General features: G+C 45.2%; 2 protein-coding genes across 2 annotated transcripts in view; both read left to right on the top strand.

Moving 5' to 3' along the window:
- LOC146210348 (neprilysin-1-like) overlaps positions 1 to 23,839 on the top strand; it is a 597,280-nt gene that overhangs the window by 449,288 nt on the left and 124,153 nt on the right. The window contains exon 5 of the mRNA XM_084575627.1: positions 11,941 to 12,060. Coding sequence (XP_084431753.1) covers positions 11,941 to 12,060 — 120 coding nt within the window. The remainder of the gene's footprint in view (positions 1 to 11,940; positions 12,061 to 23,839) is intronic.
- Positions 18,568 to 23,839, top strand: part of LOC146210353 (uncharacterized) — a 44,243-nt gene continuing 38,971 nt past the window's right edge. Inside the window, exon 1 of the mRNA XM_084598087.1 lies at positions 18,568 to 18,597. Within this exon, the coding sequence (XP_084454213.1) occupies positions 18,568 to 18,597 (30 nt within the window). The remainder of the gene's footprint in view (positions 18,598 to 23,839) is intronic.

Genomic DNA, 23,839 nt, shown 5'->3' on the forward strand with positions numbered 1-23,839 from the left:
TATACGCCGACGACCTTATCGGGTTTCTCTCTCGGAACGAAAAGTAATCGAAGAAAATGCCAATGACATGCTCCGTCGTGATATTATTCGTCCATCAACAAGCCCACGGTCCTCCCCAGCAGTATTAGTTAAAAAAAAGGACGGATCGGTACGATTTTGTGTTGATTACCGCGCACTCAACAAAATTACCAGCAAAGATGTCTACCCGATGCTGCGTACTGATGACGCCCTTCACTCTCTCCAAGGCGCCGAATATTTCTCGATCTTGGACCTCCGCTCAAGTTATTGCAAATACCTATGCACGAGGACGACAAAAAAAAAAACGCTTCCACAACTCCCGACGGACTTTACGAGTTTTGTGTTATGCCCTTCGGCCTTTGTAACGCACCCGCAACATTTGAAAGAATGATCGATACTGTACTTCGTGGCCTCAAATGGAGAACCTGTTTATGTTACTTGGATGACATTGTTATCTCTTCGTCAACTTTTACCGACCATCTCACGCGCCTGAATGTAGTATTCACGTGTCTTGCTTCAGCGGGCATTCAGCTCAACACCAAGAAGTGCCACTTTGCAGAGAAGGAAATTAAAATATTGGGACATCTGGTTAGCCATGACGGCATTCGCTCAGACCCTGAAAAAATAATCGCGGTCTTGAACTTTCTTCGTCCGCAACGGACTAAAGATTTGCGCAGTTTCCGCGGCCTGGCGTCCTATTTCCGGCGATTTATAAGGCATTTTGCAACTATTGCTGCGCCACTTCATGAACTACTTAAAGCACGCAGCCCTTTCGTATGGACTGAACAGTGCAACACTGCTTTTATCGATCTAAAGCACACCCTCACATCAGATCCCGTTCTTGGCCACTTCAGCGACAGCGCTCCTACCATCCTGCACACTGATGCCAGTGGTCAAGGTCTGGGCGCTGTCCTTCTGCAGCGCGATGCAACTTCGCGTGAGAAAGTTATTGCCTTCGCCACTTGGACTATGACTCCGGCTGAGATAAACTACACCATTACTGAGCAGGAATGTCTCGCCGTCGTCTGGGCTGTTCAAAAGTTTCGCCCTTACCTATATGGTTGGCATTTCACAGTTGTGACCGATCACCATGCTCTGTGCGGGTTATCCTCACTGAAAAATTTGACAAGCAGACTTGGCCGTTGGATTCTACGCCTGCAAAAATACCATTCCGACGTAGTAGTTTATAAATCGGGTCGCCAACACCAAGACGCCGACGCTCTTTCTCGCTGCCAGGTTTCGGAATCAGCCTGCGGTTTTTCTTCACAATGCATTTCCACCTCTGACCACAGCCGACCATCGCTTCCACCAACGCATATCACTGCAGTTTCTTTTGACAGCTTTGAGAACAAGCACGCTCTTCGCTCACAGCAATTAGCTGATGCCTACTGCCGGCCCATATCACTGACCGCCTTATCGGTGCTTCGAACCCACCCAACGATAGGCTTCGCCGACAGCTTCACAATTTCAAGCTTGAAGATGGCATACTACGCCGCTACGTGTATTATCCTGATGGAACTCGCTGGCTCCCAGTCGTACCGCGTGTGCTTCGCCCACGTATACTAGCGGCTTTCCAAGATGACGCTACTGCAGGTCACCATGTTTTTGACAAAACATACGACCACGTGAAAAGACGATTCTTTTGGCCTAGCCTGTCTACCACCATAGCTAAATACGTTGCTTCCTGCCACCTGTGCCAATGTCGCAAGCGGCCGACTTCTTCCCCCGCTGGCCTCCTACAGCCCCTTCCCTGTCCCGCCACACCATTCGACGTAGTCGGCATCGACTTCTATGGTCCCCTACCTTTCTCCAATAGGGGTAACCATTGGATTATAACAGCTGTCGACCACCTTACACGCTATGCTGAGACGGCCCCTGCACCGACTGTTTCCGCTGAAGAGGTAGCTAATTTCTTTTTGCGATCAATTGTATTGCGTCATGGCGCTCCTCGGGTGCTCCTAAGTGACCGCGGGACGGCCTTCTTATTGATAGTCGTATCCGAAGTTCTTCGTGCGTCATCCACCCTCCATAAGACAACCTCAAGCTACCATCCCCAGACTAACGGTCTGACTGAGCGATTTCATGGCACCCTATCGGATATGATATCCATGGACATCACACCGGATCATAGAAATTGGGATACTGTTCTACCATTCGTCACATTCGCCTATAATACTGCAGTACAGCGGACTACCGGTTACTCCCCATTTTTCCTCGTTTTCGGCCGTCCTCCCACTACAATGCTCGACACTTCATTCTTCTCTACGCCCGACTACTCCTCATCATTACCAGCCCAGTTCTTATCCCGTGTGGCCAGATTCCGTCATCTTGCCCGCCTCAACACAGAAGCGTGCCAGCAAGACCGCGAGTCGCTACGATTCGAAGCATCGCGTGGTCTCTTTTCGTCCTGGCGACGAAGTACTGCTCTATACACCATTGCTCACCCCTAGCCTTAGTGATAAATTTCAGCGCCGCTATCTTGGTCCCTACAAGGTCATCAACCAGACTTCCCCTGTAAACTACCAAGTCACACCTGTTGATCCCCCAGCCGACCGACGCCACCGTTGAACTGAAATTGTTCATGTATCTTGATTGAAGCCGTTTCTGCGCCGCTGTACATCGGTTGGTTAGGAGCGGCCAGGCTGGCCGCCTCCGACCCCCCAGGCAGATTGTGTGAGCCCTCCGCGGATCTTCTTTCCTTTGTACATACCATGATCTTCTTCTTCCTATTGTACATACCATCATCATCGTCCCGCGGCGCCGGCTTCGGCACGCGCTTGGGTTTTCTCCATCAGATTAAACGCTGACACGGCATACCTTGCCTTGCCTTCACGACCTTGCCGTCTGGACCTGGCCTTCTTTCACAATATTTACTCATTTCCGGTCAATTTCGGCCATTACAAGTCGTCTTTTGCCATACTGGCCGTTCCGTAGTCATGCTGAGTATGCCTAATCATTGTAGTCACCACTCAGAGCCAAGCATGTCCAGCTTCATATTTTCGAGTGAAATGATATTGTTACGGACGAAGGAGAAAGAAGAGGGCAGTGGCGGGGGCAGGAGCGCGCGCGCTAGGCCCACACACAGATTCATTAAACGTCATCTCACGACCGTCGAGCATCTTCTCTCTGTCCTCTGTTCTCCTGTTGTCATCACTTGCCGCCACGTAACAATATGCTGCTCAATACTTGCTAGATGTTTATTTGAAAAGAAATGCTTTTAGAGCGAAACAAGCAGAAAACGGACGAGGACAGAACACAGCACGTTCATTTGTTTTGAATGTGGTGTTATAGAGGAGACCTGATTTTGCTTAGGTTTTGGAATAGTGTTGTGTTGTGTTGTGTTGGGTTTAATGGCGCATTAGCAGCTCAGGCTATCATGCGCCAAGCGCAAGGTTGTAAGTGGCGTACACTATTTATTCTACAGTTTCCGTAAAACATTTGCTTCCTTTAAAAAGCTAAAAACACATGATAGATCTACAAGTCCGCTTTCACCTAAAATCAAAGCTGGATGGAAAGGAATGTGTTCATCGTAAAATCGAGTAAAATACTTTTTCCTTAGCATTTCAAATCTTGTGCATGAAAGTAAAACGTGGTTTATGGTGAGTTCCTGTCCGCATTCTTCACACAGAGGTTTGTTTTCTTTTCTCAACAAAAAATTGTGTGTCATATGTGTGTGGCCAATGCGGAGACGGCATAAAATCACTTCTATAAAACGTTCTTGATTGCGACATGATTTCCATTCCCCTAAAGTGGGCTTCACCAACTGCAGTTTGTTATTTACCTCCCTACTCCATGATGACTGCCATTCGTCCTTTAGTTTGTTGTGCACCAGCATCATACAGTCTCTGTATGGCATGTCTATGTTCTTTATTCGTTTTCCATGGGCCTGGGCAGCGCAAAAGTCTGCTCTCTCATTGCCTCCAATGCCGACATGACTCGGGACCCAACGTTATTTTATGTCCTCGAGCAGAGGCTGTTGATATGTTGTGTATGATTTGCCCGAGTAGTGGTACAACTGCATTTTTATGGTGAAGGGCTGTGAGAGCACTTAAGGAGTCTGTATATAATACTGTTTGTAATGTCCTCGTTGACTATTTTGCTCACAGCCACTGCCAGAGCATAACATTCAGCTGTAAAAATACTTGCACACTGAGGTAATCTCACAGTTTTTTCCCATTTTCCATGCACTATTGCACTTCCTACATGTTTTGTTGTCTTGGATCCATCCGTGTAAAATTGTGTGCAATTGTCATACTTTACTTTAAGAGCTAGAAATTCTTGCAGGATGTGTTCAGGTGGTGTTTTATGTTTAGAAAACTGAGTTAGTGTGAAATCGCACACAACAGGAAGGTTGTACCATGGTGGCAGTGAATTTTGTCTTGATGCAATATTGGGGAGGGCGTTTAGTATTCCTAATTCTTTGCATTTATCCTCAAATCGAAGTAACAAGGGTTTGATTCACTGAGGCCTATTTTTGGACATTATTCTGGAGGCACATTTAGTGACAATGGGGTAGCATATATGTTTTGGTAGGGAGCGTATTCTCAGGATATATGAAAATGTAAGCTTGGTCCTTCTAAGTTCTAGGGATGGTTCGTCGGTGTCTACATAAAGGCTTGCGATAGGTGATGTCCTATAAGCGCCAGTAGAAAGACGCAAACCTGAATTATGTACAGGGTCCAAGCGCTTCAAATATGAAGGTCTTGCTGATCCGTATACAATGCAGCCATAGTCTAGGCAAGAGCGAATGACTGTGCGGTAGATGTGCAAAAGGCACGTCCGGTCAGACCCCCAGTGTTTGCGTGAGAGTACTTTGAGTATATTCAGAGATTTGGAAGCTTTCTTTTTCAGGACGTTTATGTGAGGAAGAAAAGAGAGCTTCCTATCAAATGTTAAAACTAGAAATTTATGTTCGTGTTTTACTGGTAGTGTGATTTCATTTAGGTAGATGGTGGGGTCAGTGTGCAGTCCTCGTCTAAGAGAAAAGAGAACAGCCACAGACTTTTGCGTGGAAAACGTGAAACCATTTTTATCTGCCCATGATGCCAGCTTATTTACAGTTAGCTGAATCTGCCTCTCACATGTTGCTACGTTTGATGATGTGCACGCAATTTGCAAGTCGCCTACATAAACTGAGTACATAATGGATTTCGGTAGTACTTTAGCTATAGAGTTCATTTTTACTATGAAAAGCGTGGTACTTAAAATGCACCCTTGGGGCACACCAGTTTCTTGTGTGAAGTTTTTAGAAAGTACGGAACCAAGACGTACTTGAAAGGATCGATTATGTAGAAAGGCAGCTAGACATTTTAGCACCCTGCCGCGAATTCCAAGCTCTCCCAAATCTCGCAGGATCCCAAACCTCTATGTGGTGTCGTAGGCTTTTTCAAGGTCAAAAAAGACGGCAAGGCAGCGTTGCTTATGTAGAAACGCTTCTCGAACTGTGTTTTCGAGGCAGATTAGGTGGTCAGTAGTGGAACATGTTTTCCTGAAGCCACACTGGTGAGTGTCAAGCAGTTTTTGGGATTCGAGGACAAACATCAATCTTATATTTAAAATACTTTCAAAGCACTTTGCAAGACAGCTCGTCAGGGTTATTGGCCTGTAACTACCTGGAGAATTTGGCGACTTTCCAGGCTTCAAAAGTGGCACTATAATGGCCTTCTTCCAGGACTCAGGAATTTTTCCGGATATCCAGATTTTGTTAAACAGTTTTAACAATGCTTCTACAGAGGTTTCTGATAAATGGGCTAACATTTCGTAGTGCACATCATCAGGTCCTGGTGCAGTATGTTTGCCAGCTGACAGTACTCTATGTATGTCTTCTAGTGTAATTAAAGCATTAAAAGGTTCATTTAGGCTACCAGTCATTGGGAGTTTTTGTTTTTCAGCTGTTGATTTATACTTTAAAAAAGACTGTGTATAGTGTGTAGAGCTTGAAACTGCAGCAAAATATTCTCCCAATATGTCTGCTTGTTCCTCTATACTGGTTTGTGCGCCAGAGGTTGTGAAAAATGGAACTGTGAAAGGGAGTACTTTCCATCCAGTTTATGTACTTTTTCCCACATGTCTTTGGATGTAACTGACCTGTTGATAGAAGATACATACTTCTGCCATGACTGCTTTTCAGCTGTGCGGCGGATATACCGAGCTTTAGATTTTGCCTTCTTGAAATTTATCAGGTTTTCATGTGTTGTGTAGCGGCGTAAAATTCCTCATGCTTTGTTTTGTTCCTTTTTTGCCTTTCTACATTCTTGAGTATACCATGCTTTACGATTTTGTCTCACCACACCGGAAGTCCGTGGAATGGCTAGGTAAGCGGCGGCAATAATACATGCTGTGAAAGTTTCATTTAATTTGTCCACATCAGAACTGTCCGAAAAGATTTCTTCTAGGGCAGCTTCCTCGCGGAAGAGCGCCCAGTCGGCCAAATTTAGCTTCCAGCGCCGTGGTTTTGTTAGGGTGATTGATGGTGATGATGCTAGGCTGATAATGACTGGAAGATAATCGCTCCCATAGGGGTTGTCAAGAACGTCCCATTTAAAATCGGTAAAAACACTTGGTGAACAAAAAGACAACTCTAGGCAGCTGAATTTGCTAGTGCTTGGAGAGCAGTATGTGTGGTTCCCCGTATTTATCAAACAGACATTGTTGCACAGAATAAAATCTTCTAAAACCTGACCTCTGACGTCAGTTTGTCTGCTTACCCAAAAAGAGGAGTGAGCATTAAATCCCCAACTAAAAGATATGGCGATGGTAGTTGTATTAAAAGAGTTTCAAGTAGTGAAGTGCAACGGTTAGACGAGGATCAATGAAGTGCAACGGTTAGAAGAGGATCATTGTATATGGAACATATTGTTATCTCTTCAAAATGGAGCACTGTGACTGCAACTGCTTCGTATGTGGTTTTAAGGTCGATTTGTCGGGTTGGAAAACCACTTTGGACCACAATAGCAGTGCCACCAGAGAGTCTGCTTGGGTTCTGTCGATCGCAACGAAAGACTTGATGCTTTTTAAGGATGTTTTTATTCTGCGGTCCAAGGTTTGTCTCCCGGAGACACAATGCGACTGGGGAAAAAGAACCTAATATATCTGTTATGTCAGTGTAATTGTTTAAAAGTCCACGACAGTTCCAGTGAACTAAAAATGCCATAGTAAAATATTAGTTGAGGATAGTTTAAAAGCCTAGGTAGTTGGGTCCTTTGGACCTGTTATTGGTACTTTGTCCCTTCGCTTTCGCTCGAGAGAGCTTTGCCGCCGCTGACGCGGCGGCGAAGAGGGAGATGTGTCCATCACATCCTCAGATGTGTTGGACGTTCGTGCAGAGGGCATGGGTGCACTTGTTTTAGACCTTGACCCTTGGGACAAGGCCTTCGGGCCCGCTGACCTGGGGGTCAGCGCAGCTTGCTTTGGGGGTAGTGGAGCAGCACCAGCTACTTCCACCAGGGGCGCGGATGGCACCACCCCAGACTCATTTTCCGTGGCCTGGGTAGGTGCTGAAGACTCCTGTGGTGTCGCTCCCTGCTGCGCCAAAGAGGAATAGGAAGGGTGCTGGATTGAAAATCGTTTGCGTGGTTCGGTGAACGTGATGTTTTCTTTTACCTTTAGAGCGATTATGCCCTTTTCGGTCTTCCACACCGGACAGCTACGCGAATAAGCAGGATGGTTGCCCTGACAGTTTGCACAGAAATGGGGTTGAGTTTGGCAGTCATCGGTTTTGTGCTCATGTGCAGCACACTTTGCACAAGTGAGTCGGCCTCGGCAGCTCTGAGCACCGTGACCGTACTTCTGGCAGTTAAAGCAACGTCGTGGGTTCGGAATGTATGGTCTCAGGTTGAGTTTTGTGTACCCCACCTCCACAGACTCGGGGAGTACGCTCAGTGCAAAGGTAAGGACAAAGTGTTTAGTCTCGATTTCTTTGTTGTCACGTCTTATTTTTATTCGGTATACATTTGTCACGTGTTGCTCTTTCAGCCCTTCCAGCAGTTCCTCCTCTGTCATGTACTTTAAATCTTGGTCAGAAAGAACACCGCGAAAAGTATTCAAAGAACGATGTGGGCTAATCACAACAGGAATGTCACCAAAAGCGCTGACTCCTGAGAGTTTCTCATACTGATGATGATATAAAAGTTCCAACAGCAGGTCTCCATTTGCAAGCTTCTTCATCTTGTAACCCTTGCCTATAGCTTCAGTCAGTGTCTTTGCAACAATGAACGGTGAGGCTTGTCTTGCTGTCTTTTCTGAGTGCTCACTATGAACTGCATGAAAGTGTGGGAAGGTGCTGTTTGTTTTCAAAAAGAACTGGGCAGTTTGGTCGGTGCGCCCTCGTTTCGAAGGAGGGCGATCAGTTGAAGAAGAGGAAGCCATAAAAAATGTATATTGTTCGGCTGCGGTGACAGCCACCCACCATGGAGCCCAACGAGGGGACGGGACAGGAATTGGCAATCAAGTCCTGCCCACGCCAGCTGTACACCGTAACTATAACCCAATATGGCGTAACTCAGGGTGGTTAGCCACACAAGGTTAACCCTCGCCGCCTGGAAGTAGGAATAAACGAAGAAGGTAAGAGAAGACAGGACAGTTGCAAGAAAGGGGATAGAAAAGTGAAAGATGGAGGGGAGGACAGGAAAAGGCGACTGCCGATTTCCCTCGGGTGGGTCAGCTCGGAGGTACCGTCTGTGGGAAGCGTGGGCCAAAGTGGTGTGTTGCCTCCGCCGAGGGGCCTTAAAGGTCCAAACACTCGGCATCGGCTCAACCACCAGGGTTCCCTTTTCCCCAGACACGGCGATGCCACGCACGGCTAAGCGTGGGTGCTCGGGGTCCGTGGTGTCGCACACTACACGCAAACATCTGCTTTAACAGATGCCCCCTGCGGGGGTTTTTGGAATAGTGTGGGACAAGTAAGATTGGTTGTCTTCTATCCTAATGTATCTCTGGATGGTTTCTTTTACCATTTTGAACGATTCGGGTCATATCGTTATCATTTTCTTCGGCATCACCGCACATCGACAGAAAGAGTGAGCAAAACGATGCTAACGGTAGGCATGGAAGTACAACCATAAATGGATCATCAAAGTGAAAGCATTTAGTAAAGAGAAATCGGCGACTAACCTGAACAAAAAAGACGATAACGTGTCAGTGTATCATACACCAGGCACTTCCATGCCCAGCAACAAGGGAGCGCTCGTCGCCGTCTCTAAATGTTAATGTCAATGAGGCCGGACTACGATAAATGAGGCCTCGGTTAGCATTCCCGTTCCCAAAAAGCAGACGATGTCGGTCGACTGTGGCAATCCAGCGAAGCATTATTCAGCCAATCCAGTAACCTTTCCACATGAGTAGTGTGCTTGAGTCTTGAAGGGCGTTCCCGTACCAAGATTGCAGTAGTTGATAATGGAAAACTGCACAAAAACGAATGTGTGAGTGCATCATCCTCGAGGTGCTTCCATGGGAGTGCTCGGCGCCGGCCTTTAAGCTCTCCGTTTCTCGAAGTGTTGATGTCAGTAGGGCCTGAATACGATGGATGAGGCCAGGGATGGCAGTTCGGTTGGAAAAACAGCAGTGGATATCGGTTGATAAGGGCGTTCCCGCACCAATTATGCAGTAGTTGAAGATAGTGGAAATCCGCATCAGCGTCTGAGTGCATAATCATCGAGGTGTCTTCATGCCCACTGACAAGGGAGCGCTCGGCGCCGGCTTTTAAACACTCCGTTGCTCGAAGTCGACGAGGCCGGACTACTAGAGTTGTGCACAGATTCCACTTGTATGTGCTAGTTATTGCAGACTGGTAGATGCGGACGCATGGAAGGTGTTTGAATGGTCCCCATTCAATGAATGGTAACACAGGGCCACTGCAAGAAATGCAGGAAGTGCTATTGAGAGTGTAACTGCGAATCAGACTGGTTCTTCGATTGCGAGCCTATTTGGGGAGTCTGAATTGAGGGCCAAAGTGAGGGACGAGTTATCCAGGCCTGACACATATCCAGGGGAGGCGAGCAAACCATCAATTGCCTTATCAAATCAAATCGTTTATTTTCACCAGGTGCTTGCTGGTTAGAGCCCCTGGGCTGAAAGCTGCTCGAGGCAGCTTGACGAGGCCCAGGTAACCCTTAAAGAAACAAAATCAAGGTAGGGCGTGGTGAGCATGAAAAGAATTCGTTAAAAACACAACCAGAACAACGATAACCGACGTGTTCGTACGTGCGATGCACAGGCGTTCAAACAACCAAGATATGCAGTATATGTAAAACAGATTACAAATAAACAATTCCAGATACATAATCGCTGATACCACATGAAATGTCAAACACTCGTCCGTTATACAGTACTTAAAACGTTATAGCACATATGCAAGTTAAGGAAAAACCATCAAGGTATAAAATAAAAGAGCATTAAATTGTAAGATGTGCTCAACCACTTCAACCAATGTGTTGCATCAGATCAATGCAGTGTACATTCTCATGAGATTTTTATTCTACATGCTATAAAATTGGTTTATCAACTGGTTTAGCGTAGGCTTCGTATCATAGATGTACCTGTACCATAGAGACCCAAGCAAGAACATGGGTTTCTGGGTGGTGCTATTGGTTAGCCTCCCCTCTTTGCTTATATATTACCCTTCGCTGGTTACCTTGTTTACTCTTCATTGGAACTGTTTTTTCAATTTTTTGCTTGTATTGTCGCTGGGATTCCATACGGGTGTTGATTAATTGTTTTACTTTCACTAGTTTGACTCTGCTCTTGCTACGCTTAATAAATTCCTCTGCTTTTGACACAGTGTCTAGCTCATAAGGAAGACGCACACGGAGAGCAGGGGGACAGGACACACTCTCCTGTTGTTGCTGGTGTTCTCTTTTTTGTTGTTATTGCTTTTCCTTCTCTAAAATTTCAATATGATACGACTTCTGTGCTGCTGTTTTTCACGAGTCATCCGTTTTTTGAGTGGCTGCACATGCCTTCCCATCATTTTCGGGCTGTAAGTATGTTACGCCTAGTTTGATAAACTTTTGAGTGATCTTGATGCAGGCTAGACAATATTGTGCCGATTCATTATCTGCTTGGTCCCCCTGTAATGTTCTGTCTGTCCTTAATTCTTTGCCGTTATCAATAACATTTCAGTCGTTTGTCAGTGTCAGTCTTGTAATGTGTGTTTTCCTCTTCTGTCCCTATTTTTTGCGCTGCATAGTACTTTTACGTAAGAGAAGCTAAACTCGGGATCAGAAGGTTCTGGTGCGTTGGTGCGTTATCCCAAAGCAGCTGCCCAAATTTCCAGCTTCTGTCACCTCGACCAAGAAATGTCGTGTAACGGCACACAACCTGCCCAACACATGTCACATCCCATCAACCGAAGGCACATGGTCGAAATTGTCTGCTCACGATGTTAGCAACGACAATGGAATTTTTGAAACTACTGTTTCAAAACTATAGCGTTAAACTTTAGTTCTCTGAGGACCATATAAAAGCACCTTGGAAGCACAAATCATAGGCCCAAATTTGCAGGTGAGTTGGCATCGCACTTGCCTACATAAGCCCAGTCTATTGCCAAAACGCGCCAATATATGGCGAGTGGTCAGTGCTGCCTGGGCAACAAGCGAGCCATGAGACGCGGTATCTGACACAATATCTGCTTTATACGCGTCCATTTGCTCGAGTGCTTTTTGTCATATCATTCGTTGTCGGCAACAATTTAAACCCTGCACCTCTAGATTCAAAGGAAATCGTTCCACGAAGAATTAGCCTGCAAGGTGACCCGCAGCTTCCAAGCTGTTTCCCGCAAACGGCGGAAGCTTGGTTCAGGGTCCGTTCATTGGCTTACCTGTCCCGCTGACTTTAACGAGCAGACGAGGGCCGAGCAATGAAGGCAAGACCGTTTCGAAGAGCTGCCAAAAACACATCAAGGTATTTATTTCCTGTCTTCTGCAGGACTACCAGAACATCACGGCGTCAGTATGGAATTCGTGGTTTGGCGAGTCCCTCGGCAAAATCCTCTCGGATAACCCTAATAACCAGCTGCTCGATGTTGTAGGGTGGACAGTGGTTCAGGTAAGTATCGATCATCTTTTCTTTGCCCCTAAATTATGCTACACTGGTGTTAACCTAGCCTTTCAATTTCAGATAAAATCGGTTTCCATGCACATTTTCGACAGGGTTTTATTGCACTGAAAACTAATAAAACGTTAAGAATAAAGTGTACTGGGGTGCGAAAAGCAATAAGCTCGGCAGGCATGGCTAAGGCAGACGCTCCAACATGGAAGGCGAAGAAGTCTGGCGAATGCCGAATCAGGTTGTCCAAACTCATATCGATGCAGGCAGACTGGTTGGCAGATTTGCAACATATTGAGTACACCTGTGGATCATATCGAGCTTGCTTGTTGATAATTGTAAAACAGCGCGAGCAACGGTACACAAGAACGAGAAAGACACGGGACGAGCGCTGACTCTCAACTAAGTTTTTATTGCCAACACTGAGCGCTTTTAAAGGAAAGACGTACAGTACATTCTACGACACTGTGAAGTCGATAAAACCAAAAACCAAAAAGCAGAGACACGTGCGATACTCATTAAAGAAGTCTTCATATCTGACGTTGTTTTAGACGACACAAGAATATTTTTTTTACATTGCTATATACGAGAGTGCTGATCCGGAGCTATGTTCCATGCCATACCTGAAAAGTAAGACATTAAGAAAAGCGCTTCTGATGAGACGACGATGGAGGCCGTTTATTCACAGTCTGTCTTCACTATATCTTTTGATGCGAGTAGCCATGCTTCATGCACCGTATGAACAGGCTGTCCTGGCTTGCAGATTTTTGCATGTAATGGAGGCAATCTGCGCAGCTCAGTAGTAAATGTGACACCAACCGCGTTACTTCTAAGCTTAGATTGCTACAAGGCAATGAAAATACAGCTAATTTGTTTGTATGACAGGATTTGTGCCCTGAAAGAACAACTTTAAAACACAGGCTAGGGAATAAAGCCAGAAACCCTGCTTGCGAGCAAGCCGACGGCGCTGTCACACTTGTTTCACAGCATTAACAAGTGAATTTCGCGCAACACTTGCGCTTTCTCCATGATAGTAGGTGGCTTCGAAGCCAAAGCTGTCGTAACGTAGATATACTGTAGCCATGTACAGGGCAATGGCAGCACTCAAAAGCTACGTGTGTGCTGGCTGCTTCACGCTTCCGCGCCGCGTGTAGCAAACCACGCGCCCGGCAAAGAGCAAGAGTTGACTGCAGCGCCGCCAGTTCACGCGACCGCCACTTGAGACTCACTCCACCGCTGGGCCGTATGGGGAGCTGGGAAACTGAGGGAGTGCCCTACTTTTTGAAGCTAGATTAGGGTGCCTTAGAACACGTAGCTACAAAAAAAAACAATGAAGATGATGCATGTGCTGTATGTGGAAACTCCAGTGAAACAATTGACCATATTATACTCGAATGCGTAGAAAGGTAGGCTTGAAAATCAATATGCAGAAGACTAAGGTAATGTTCAACAGCCTCGGAAAGGAACAGCAGTTTACATTAGGTAGCGAAATACTGGAAGTAGTAGGCGAATATGTCTTCTTAGGACAGGTAGTAACCGCAGATCCGGACCATGAAAAGGAAATAACAAGAAGAATAAGATTGAGATGGAGCGCATTTGGCAAGCACTCGCAGATTACGACTAGCAGCTTACCGGTATCGCTCAAGAGGAAAGTATACAACAGTTGCATCTTGCCTGTACTCACCTATGGGGCTGAAACGTGGAGGCTAACCAAGAGAGTTCTACTTAAGTTGAGGACAACCCAGAGGGCTATGGAACGAAAAATGGTAGGGGTAACATTAAGAGATAGAAAGCGTGCAGAGTGGGTCAGAGAAATAACTCAAGTTACCGACATTCTAGTGGAAATTAAGAAGAAGAAATGGACATGGGCAGGACATGCAGTGCGAAGAGAGGATAACCGATGGTCGCTTAGGGTAACAAACTGGATTCCAAGGGAAGGAAAGCGTAGCAGGGGGCGGCAGAAAGTTAGGTGGGCGGAGGAGATTAAGAAGTTCGCAGGGGTCAAGTGGATGCAGCTAGCACAGAACCGGGTTAAGTGGAGAAATATGGGAGAGGCCTTCGCCCTGCAGTGGGTATAATCAGGCTGATGATGATGATGATGATACTCGAATGTAATGGTATCCATCCGGAAGTTGATGCAGGCGCAGTCACTGTTCCTGAAGCTCTGGGGTTTACAGATACCAGTGGCCGGGTGAATAAACCAGCGGTGGAAGCTAGCAAAAAACAACTGGAAGATTGGTGGCTTAAAAGCAGAGAAGTAACATAATGTTAGTAATGTAGAAACAAAAATTTAATAAATAGAATAATGATATAGTTAACCAATCTAAAACAATAATTAAGATATTGTGAGCCTTCCTGGACCTTCTTTCATTTGTACATGCCATGATCTTCTTTCATATGTACATACCATCATCATCGTCCCGCGGCGCCGTCTTCGGCGCGCGCCTGGGTTCGTGATCAGATTAAAACGCTAGACAAGGCTTCGCTGTCCTTGCCGTCACGACCTCTCCGTCTCGACCTTGACTTCTTTTACAAGTGGTGGAGGTGAAATCTGATCCCCTTGCTACCTTGGTCCCTGCCTCTAGCTGGAGCTACGTTCCGGTCGCCATTTGGCAACTACCACCATCACTATGTCTACCGACAGTACCCACGATCAGGCCGGACCCTCTACCTCGGCTGCACCACCCCCTCCGACTGTGCCCACACGACAGCGCGACCCGGCGCTGTTCGCTGGTCGTCGCGATGCAGACGTCGATGACTGGCTTGACACCTACGAACGCTGCAGTGCCTACAACCGGTGGGGCGATGCTCTGAAATTTCTCAACGTCTCTTTCTACCTTATTGAGGTCGCCAGGAATTGGTTCATCAACCGCGAGCCCCACACAACTAACTGGCCCACCTTCAAACAGCAATTCCGACAGTACTTTGCCGACCCGGCACTTTGGACTGAGATCGCGAAGACCAAGCTCGCTTCACGCCTTCAAGGTCCTGATGAGTCATATGCGCCTTACATAGAGGCCATACTTGCACTCTGCCGGCGTATTAGTCCCACCATGGCGGAACCTGAACAAGTACACCACTTCTTGAAAGTAATCAATTCTACGGCGTATAACATCCTAGTTGCCCAGATTCCTTCAACTATTGATTCCATTATTACGACCTGCCAACGCACCGACCAGCTGCAGTCCTCCCGATTGCAGCCCGCCAACGCTACAGGCCCGACTTATGCTGATCTCGATCTGCGGGCACTCATTCGAGCCATCATCCGCGAGGAGCTCCAGGCCTTCAAGCCTGTCTGTCGACACGGGTGCGATCATTCTTCGGTAACTTCTAATAATGCCGGTCTCCGCAGCATCATCAAAGAAGAGCTGGCAACAGTCACCCAACCTATGGCATCTGACCCTCCGGCACCCCGCCTAGTACCGACTTACGCGCATGTCGCAGCATCCCACCCTCCTTTGGTTCCCCCGCCCCGACCGGCACCAACCTACAATCACGTGAATGCAATAGCGACGGCTCAACCTGCACCACCCTATTACGCACCTTGGCGCCCCTCCCGACCAATTTGCTATTACTGTGGCATTAGAGGACATATATCACACTTCTGTCGTCGCCGCCTCCAGAACGAACGCCGTGGTTACGATACCTTCGAAAGTGACATGCCTTCAACGTCATATTATCAACGCCGGTTTATTCCAAGCCGACCTCGATCATCATCCCCACCTCCAGAATCCTCGTCTGAGCCTCGTGGAACCCATGCATCCCGACGTCGGTCTCTATCCCCATACCGCCGCTCAGTTTCCCCTCTCCGACCCGCAACAACTCTCCCTGTCCGCCATCCAGAAAACTAAGCGTTGCAGTTTCCGGCGGTCAAACTGCACTCTGCGAACTTACCAAAAGTCCTCCAGATCGCCCGTATAATGTGATTTCTGTTTTCGCTGAAGGATTACCGGTCGAAGCATTGATTGATACAGGGGCTGCAATTTCTGTCATTCACGCTGATTTGGGCTACCGTTTGCGAAAAGTGACGACACCATATGATGGGCCTGAACTCCGTGAAGCCAATGACGTCCCTTTGCACCCTTTAGCAAAGTGCACCGTACGAGTTGTTATTGACGGCGTCCGCCATCAGAAAGGTCATTGAAGGTACAGCCAAAAGCGAAATTCAAATAAACAGCGGAAAAATTCATTTATGCAATCTGACTGTTTATTGGTCGATGTCTTGAAGATGAGTTACAGCGTGCTCAAAAAAGGGCTGCAAGATTCGTCACGGCTATCTACGACTACCGAATTAGAGGTTCTCAAATCAGGGGAAGTCTAGGTTGGAAACTGCTCTCCGCACGCATGAAAATCTTCCGGTTAAAGCTTTTCAACAACCTTAACAATAGTAACACAAGAATTGATAGGAACACACATTTAAAACAACCTCATTATCAGTCTAAGAGACGAGACAATTCCAAACAAATCAGGCCATATCAAAGTCGCATAAATGCGTTAAGGTTTTCTTTCTTTCCACGCTCAATTTCAGATCGGAATTTACTCCCGGATGAGGTCGTATCGGCGCCCAATTTTTCACTAGCGATCTAGAACATTATATGAATCTGTGTACATTACAGGCAGTGTACTTTATCGTGAAACTGAGTCACAAATATTTTTTGCTCTGCCTTTTACACTTGGCATTTAATGTGCTTCCATCCGTTTTGTTAAAACTTTTTTTTAGAACTGATTGAATATTTTCGCTTCAGCTTTTCTGTTTGCTTTATGTTTGCAACTAGCTCGCTTACGATAATGCCCAATGGGCGCTTTAGGTATTTGTAATAAATAAAAATAAATAAATGTTATGCTGACAACGGAGGTGAGGGGCAACTGGGGGGAGCAATAAACGCCCACACTTCCTATTCTGTGTTCTAATCTGAGCATATGAACATTGATTTGGGCTAGACGTTTCATATAACTTTATTGGATGAATTGTTTTATTGGTAGATATCTCATGGCTTTTAATATTTTAAAATTTTATGCTTATGCTTACACAACACGCGCTGTCTGTAACCCTTTTGGTGCTACACTGAAGCTTAGCACGCAGCGACAAAAGAAGGCATTGACTAACTGCACGACGACTAAACTCCAAACAAAAAAAGCAGCTTATTTTCAAAACAGTGCCGTGCTGCGGGAGGGGCATGCCATAGTAATAATATCGGATTTCAAAACACAACCATAACGGTTGTGATGTTCCTAGATTAGATAAGGTTATTATACTTAGGTCACAGTGTACACTACCTAGTAAAATAATATTTCTGTCCGTCATATACCCATTTCTCTCGGTTTCTGTTCATGTCAGGTAGCAATGCGCCAACTCACAATTAGGTTTTGATAGGCTGGCATAATAGCGTACAACGTTCCTCGACAATAATGAATCATGAATCACGATACAACTTCAATGAACCCTGTTTACCAATTTTTTTTGGTGAGATGCTCTTATGCAGTGTAGTCCGCAAAAGTTTTATTTGTGGGGCTTAACGTCCTAAAGCGACTCAGGCTATGAGGGAAGCCGTAGTAGAGGGCTGCGGAAATGTCGACCACTCGTGGTTCATTAACTTTCACTAATATCGCACAGCCACGGCCGCTCGATGGAAGCGCACTAGGTGCAGCCTGCTGCGTCGCGTCGCCGTCAATGGGCACGTGCGTCCTTAAGGCGTTTACAGTTGTGCCCACTGTTTCTGCTGAGGGCGCCACTGTTCAGCGAAACGTCGCCGCCGCGGTCTCCAGGAGCCCCATCCTCGAAATTCGTCTTCACTTGGCGGCGCCATATTTTCTTTCTGATTGGCTCTGAAAAGAGTCACATGCTTCAAACTTATGGCGCGAAACCGTCAGTTGAGGCAAGCACTTTTCGCGGCTACGTTAAAATGACGTAGCCGGGAAAATTGATGTTAACCGGAGCTATCTTTATTGCCTGGATGACAAATACGAATGATTTTGGATAGAAACAAAGTTACTGATGGTGGTTTGGAGAACACTCACGCTCGAATAACCAATGCGGTGAAAATAATTGCATACTGGGAAGGAGCAGATGCTCAAATTTGAATGGCTGGAATTATGACACACGAAGCACGTTATACTAAAGCATATTTAGACGACACGGAATTGACGCGTCGTGACGTAATTTATGTGCCGCCATTACCAAAATGCTGACGTTTGGCTGCCATAATTTTGTCGAGCGGCGAGGTACTCGAATTATGCTAAGGAGATGATGGCGACAGGCAAGCTGATTTATGCAGTATCTTAGCTTGTTATCTGGATTATATAGATAACTTTATAAACATTCCTTTGGATTCTTAAACGCGATAAAACTGCAAAATATGACCGTGTGTGAAATAAAGGATGCTTGAGACCGTCTGTAATGGGGGCAAAAGCGTGCGGCCGCGTGACGGCGCCAACTGCTTTCTAATTGCGAACGCTTCCTTATCGCGGTAGGAAATCATTGGTCTGCGCGGTTATGATAGCCCGGCAATGGCGGTGGCCATGGTGGAAGGCGTGCTTGTGAGCGGTCTGCTTGCCGTTTGTCGTCTGCAAGTGGTGATCAAGGATTTGCTGCAGCACAGCAATGCTGTCAAATTGTTTTAAAAGGTAGCTGGCCAGTACAGTACAAGGTGTGTAGTGTGGTAGCTTTGCAAGCTCCGAGGAGAGAATCACCCCGCGCTCGGAGTTTTGAACTGTTAAGCTGCAGGTGTTTCGGGTGCGATCGCCAGTGGTGAACGCGTCTTTGTATGCGTGGTGGCTTGATGGCACGAAATGTATTCGTGCGGCCGGAATGTGGCTTCTCGATGGGTGTCGAGGAGGTGCAGCACGTCGAGCAAGCGCAACAGGTTCGTACAGCGTCATTCATGTAGTACGCAGGCGGCAAATCTGACATTTTTATTCAGCATTTTACGTTGCTTTTTGCTGCCTATTTCTACGGCGCATTATAATTTTCTTCAACTTCTCTACACTGCACGAACTTAAAAAAATACTGAGTGTGCTCGAAGTTCCCCAGATTTCTTGGTTTGCGATTTCTTCGGCCGAGAATGAAAAATAAGTGAAGTCGCCTGATTAAAGTCGTTCCTTTAACTGCCAGAGAAAAGTTAACCATAACCACCAGTCTACAATCTCCGCCACCAAGCCGCCTGTTTCTGTTACGGAAATTGTTCACTTAGCTGATTGGTTTTGCATTAACCATTTCTTGCATTCATGGTTTAAACTTTACCGCAGCTTGGCTTTCAGCTTTGATGATTTTGAACGTTCCTGAGTCCTGTGTCATGCTTGTTTGAAATTTTACTTTTATAGAATTTAGGCACTAAACAACGCGTCAATTTGTAGGTGATTGTGTGGACCTTGTGCAGCCGTTGCAGCACTCCCAGCCTGAGTCGTCATGTGGTGAGAGGTCCTGGGCCCATATTCAAAATCATTAACCTCTCTGCTAGGCTTGTATAATCTGGGAGGTCACGCCTTGTCTCGGGACGGCCACCTCAGATGTGAAGTGCTAGGCAGTGTGGACAGAAGCTCTTTTTGAATGACGTTACAGCTTGTAGTGTGTGAGAGATCACATGACATTATCGCCACCTGCAAATGGTGATCACAGCAGGAATACCAACAAGTACAAGGAAGAGAGCATGCAATGTTTATATTAACTCGGACAGGAGAAACTTGATCACCTGCATTTGGGATTTGCACTCGCTGTCATGATTTTGATATATGCCACAAGTGATCAATGTGCACTTTCTTATTGCTTCATATTCGGCAGCATACTGCTGAGAAGCCATCAAAGTCTTAATGGTTTCTATGGGTTTGGAATATAGCCATATTTTTGATGTACATTTTGTTGATATTATGTGCAAGAACCAAGTTTTTTTTGTTTAAATGCAGCGGACAATGCATGGTCCTAGCAGGAGGGGCACATTCAAACATTCTGCAATACAAGAAATTACAAGTATATGCATAGAGAAAAAAGTTCACCTTTCTTCGGTGCTAAAATTTTTTATCTACAATTTGTAGACATACGAAGAGTATTCTTCTACAAGAGCTGTGTTCTGCTTGAACTCAGTGTGCATTTTATTAGGTGCTTTATACCAATGAAACACAGGAAGGTGCAAAAACGATCTCCTTCTACCTCCAGAAGTGCCATTCTGAGTAGGACGTGCGTGCACCAATACTTCACAATTCACTTTGGTGTTTGTGGCAAGCAGGCAGTCTGCGGTGTACTACTTTAGTGAGAATATTTGACATACACGCACCCAGGTGAATATGTCTCCTGTCGTTTACTATAGCGGTGTTCATTCCTTTACACCTATCTTGTGTGCTACTGTGGTAAAACGTGAGGTGTCCATTGTGTTTTTCCACAAACTGCAGAGTGAAGCGAGCTGTGCTTCTTCGTAGTTGGTTGCCTCTGTGCTTGTTCTCTGTTGCTTCTTTCATACGCTGTATGTAGTTAAACAGCAATAAACTGGTGTTCTCAAGGAATCTTCGAGCGGCAGTTTTTTTTTATTATTATCACGCAAGCTATTTGGTGGTTATTGTATTTCATTGTTGTATGCACGAAAAATGAGACCCCCGCCAACTTGTCGACCCATTTTGGCGATGTTAGATTCCGTTTTTGTGAAATTTGCTATTTTCACTTTGCTTCACTCCAATTACTGATGCTGTTAGGTGATTTTAAGCAAGATCCCAGATAAGCTGTTTAACCTCTGCACAATTTGGGTGACTCGGCTATCAATGAACATGTTAATATTCTTCAGTTCTTTTTACAAATGTGACTATTACGTCTCTGTTTTATTGCTAGGTAATATTGATGTACATGTGCACCCACTGGCAAAAGTTTTTGAAGGCGGCTCTGCATGTTACACTAAGTAACCCATAGTCACAATAATGATGCACAAGCGCAGGAATGAAATAAAACTTTTTGGAGAAGGTCCTTCATGAATTTGTGACTGCAGCTCTGTAAAAAGCTTCGTTCCTTTTGTGCAACATATCTTGTTCCATAAAATATCTCCCTCCATGATAGCGTCCTGTGCAGGCCTTCCGTACCCCTAATGCTGCTGCCACATGCCCACCGGCACTCACATTATTGTTAAGAGAGGGCTGGTAAAGCTTTCATTTTCATACTCGAAGCAACATGGCTTCATCACTCGAGATGTTTATGGAATGATTGCAACTGTGTATAACCGCTTCATTAGTTTTCTGTTAGTTGCTTTACTAGCCTTATCTTCATTGTTCTTTGCTAGCTTTACATTGAGAATTTTAAGGAAGGGAGATAAAATTGATAACAATCACTTTAATTTCATTTATGCAGAAACACTATCACGGACACTTTTGCTTTGTCATCAGTTTTCAACATTTTGTACCATTGTGCTAGTACTGAGTTATATAACTATTTTCTCTCATTAGTGACAGCTGCACTAGTTTCACTTACACCTATCCTATTGTCACATTTGTTTTCTACCTTCTCTAGTATCGCTATGGTTTCCTAATTAAATCAGATTCAGTAGTCCTGTCTGCACTGTCCAGTCCGGATTTAACCTTCAGAATGTGTTCCATGTTTTGCACGTCTGCTATGTGTACAGCCAAATTGAATTAAACACCACAATATATTTTTATGAAGATTGCATTAAAAAAAATAACTTCATGAATGTAGAATCCTACTGAACACAGTAGACATCATACCATCAATAAGTGAGCCTTTCTTTTTCAATATGTATGGAACAATTTGTGAACAAAACAATTTCATTCTTTCTTGACCACATTCATCTGTTGTTTCTGCGCTACAGCCTCTCCCACAGCTGCATCTATAACTTGGCTGTTGGCACCCTGGTCACAGGTCTTGTGAGCCAGCAGAGCCTGTTGTAGCGTAGATATTCAGCTCTTGAATTCTTGCTTTTTTTGATGCAGCAGCGTTAAAGCCTCTCTTCTACAGAAAATTTCACATTGTGAGCAACAAAACGTGAGCATGTTTCTGGCAGGTGACATGGCCGAGTATTCAATGGTCCATCGGTTGGGTGACGTCTCTGGCTTATCTTTTGAGATGAATGTGTGAGGTGATAAACTTGCAGGATCTTTGGATAATACGTAAGACAGGCTACCATTAACCCATGAAAACGCATCCGTACGGCTTGGTTAGAGTGGTCTTTATAGGTATCTAGACCAGTGGTCTTCCACATAATTGGGTAGCTTACAAGTGTTTGCTACTGAATATGTATCATATAATAAAGAGTAGGTGTTAGCAGTAGCAAATTCGATTCACACGAACGAGAATCTGTAGACAGGAGCCTTAAAGCTATAGTGTCCTAGCGGTAAATGCAGAGCTTGCATGTCTCCACAATTGTTTTGAGCATGAAGTTTTCAAGTGCTGTGCTGCTTTGCCTGATTGCCGTCTCATTAAGTTACTTGCTTAAATAATGCTTAAGGCTTGTTGTCTTTCTCAGATAAACATTTCTGCTTTTTGGTGGACTGAATAAAGAGAGTATTCTAGGTGTGGCAGGCATTTATGCACAGGTAAAATCATTCTTGCAAACTCTATAACTACCATTGCCCTGTCCATATCAGAATCAGGAAATACTTGCTCTGTCACAGGTGCCGACTGCCCTTTAAATGATGTTGAGTTCCATAATATTTCATATTGGTAATATTGCAGAAAGCATAGCATCCCTTGACTGTAGTTGCACCCTAGTGCATTGATCATCATACTTGAAAAGACTTCACAGCATAAAAATATTAATACTTATTCCTTTTTTTGAATGTGCATAGTTTTCACATCGTGATTAAGACATATATTTACAGCTTTGTGTATCTTCATTCTACTTGATTTGTATCTCGGTTGATTATAAATGCGTTTCCTGTACATAAAAAGGTTTAGTAGTTTCTTTTGTCAAATTATGTCGAATGATATAGAGGCATAACTTTATGCAAATGTTAATGTATATATTCTGTGGATGTATTTCTTTTGTGTTTGCGAGTGCGCTCTTACACTGCTGTTGTGATCAGCTGCTGGACTATAAACGCCGGCAGAGGGCGCAGGGTCTCAAGCTGCAACAATGCAACTTTCTGCCTTGCGTCCTCTCTCCTTTGTTACTCATGTAACCTTGTGAGAGTTATTAAAGACATCATTCATTCATCATTTGGGCACCAATCCTCAGTGGTGTTGGGCACTCATTGGTAAAACTTTGGTGCTACTGAGGTTATCTTAGGCGAAACACTCGGAGAATAATTTTTTGACCCTATCTTGTGTTCCCGTGCGTTGTATATCTAATTTCTCTTCTTTGGTCTCCAAGGCCGTGCCACCTTTCCGATATGGCGATAAGCTGTACAATTACAACAATACTGTAATTACTTGAATGTGTGACATCCTTTAATTTCAGGCTGTGTATTGTAGAATGTGAAGTGCTGTAAAAAAATTTGTATTTTTTTGTATACCGTAATTTTCAGTTGCCTCTAGGGTAATGTCGCCATCCTCAGTTAGAGCTGAATAGCTATTCTGTAGCGAGATCCTGAACTCTTCTGCCCTCCCCCTCACCGCTAATTCGTTGGTGGGTTTCTTTCTTACTAATCTGTTGCATTCCTTCTTCAGATTTAGGCCAATTCGGGACCTCACCATCCTGTGGTAACTGCATCGCACTTTCCCGATTACCTCTACATCTTGCATAATGGCGGGGGTTGAACATATTATGAAGTCGATTTCATTTTTAGTCTCTCCTTTAGGACTTTTCCATGTCCATTTCCTGTTCTTCCGTTTGCTGAAGAAGGTATTCATGAT

The sequence above is a fragment of the Amblyomma maculatum genome, chromosome 1, assembly GCF_055883805.1.
Source record: "Amblyomma maculatum isolate TAMU_Amacu chromosome 1, ASM5588380v1, whole genome shotgun sequence".
Lineage (NCBI taxonomy): Eukaryota > Metazoa > Arthropoda > Arachnida > Ixodida > Ixodidae > Amblyomma > Amblyomma maculatum.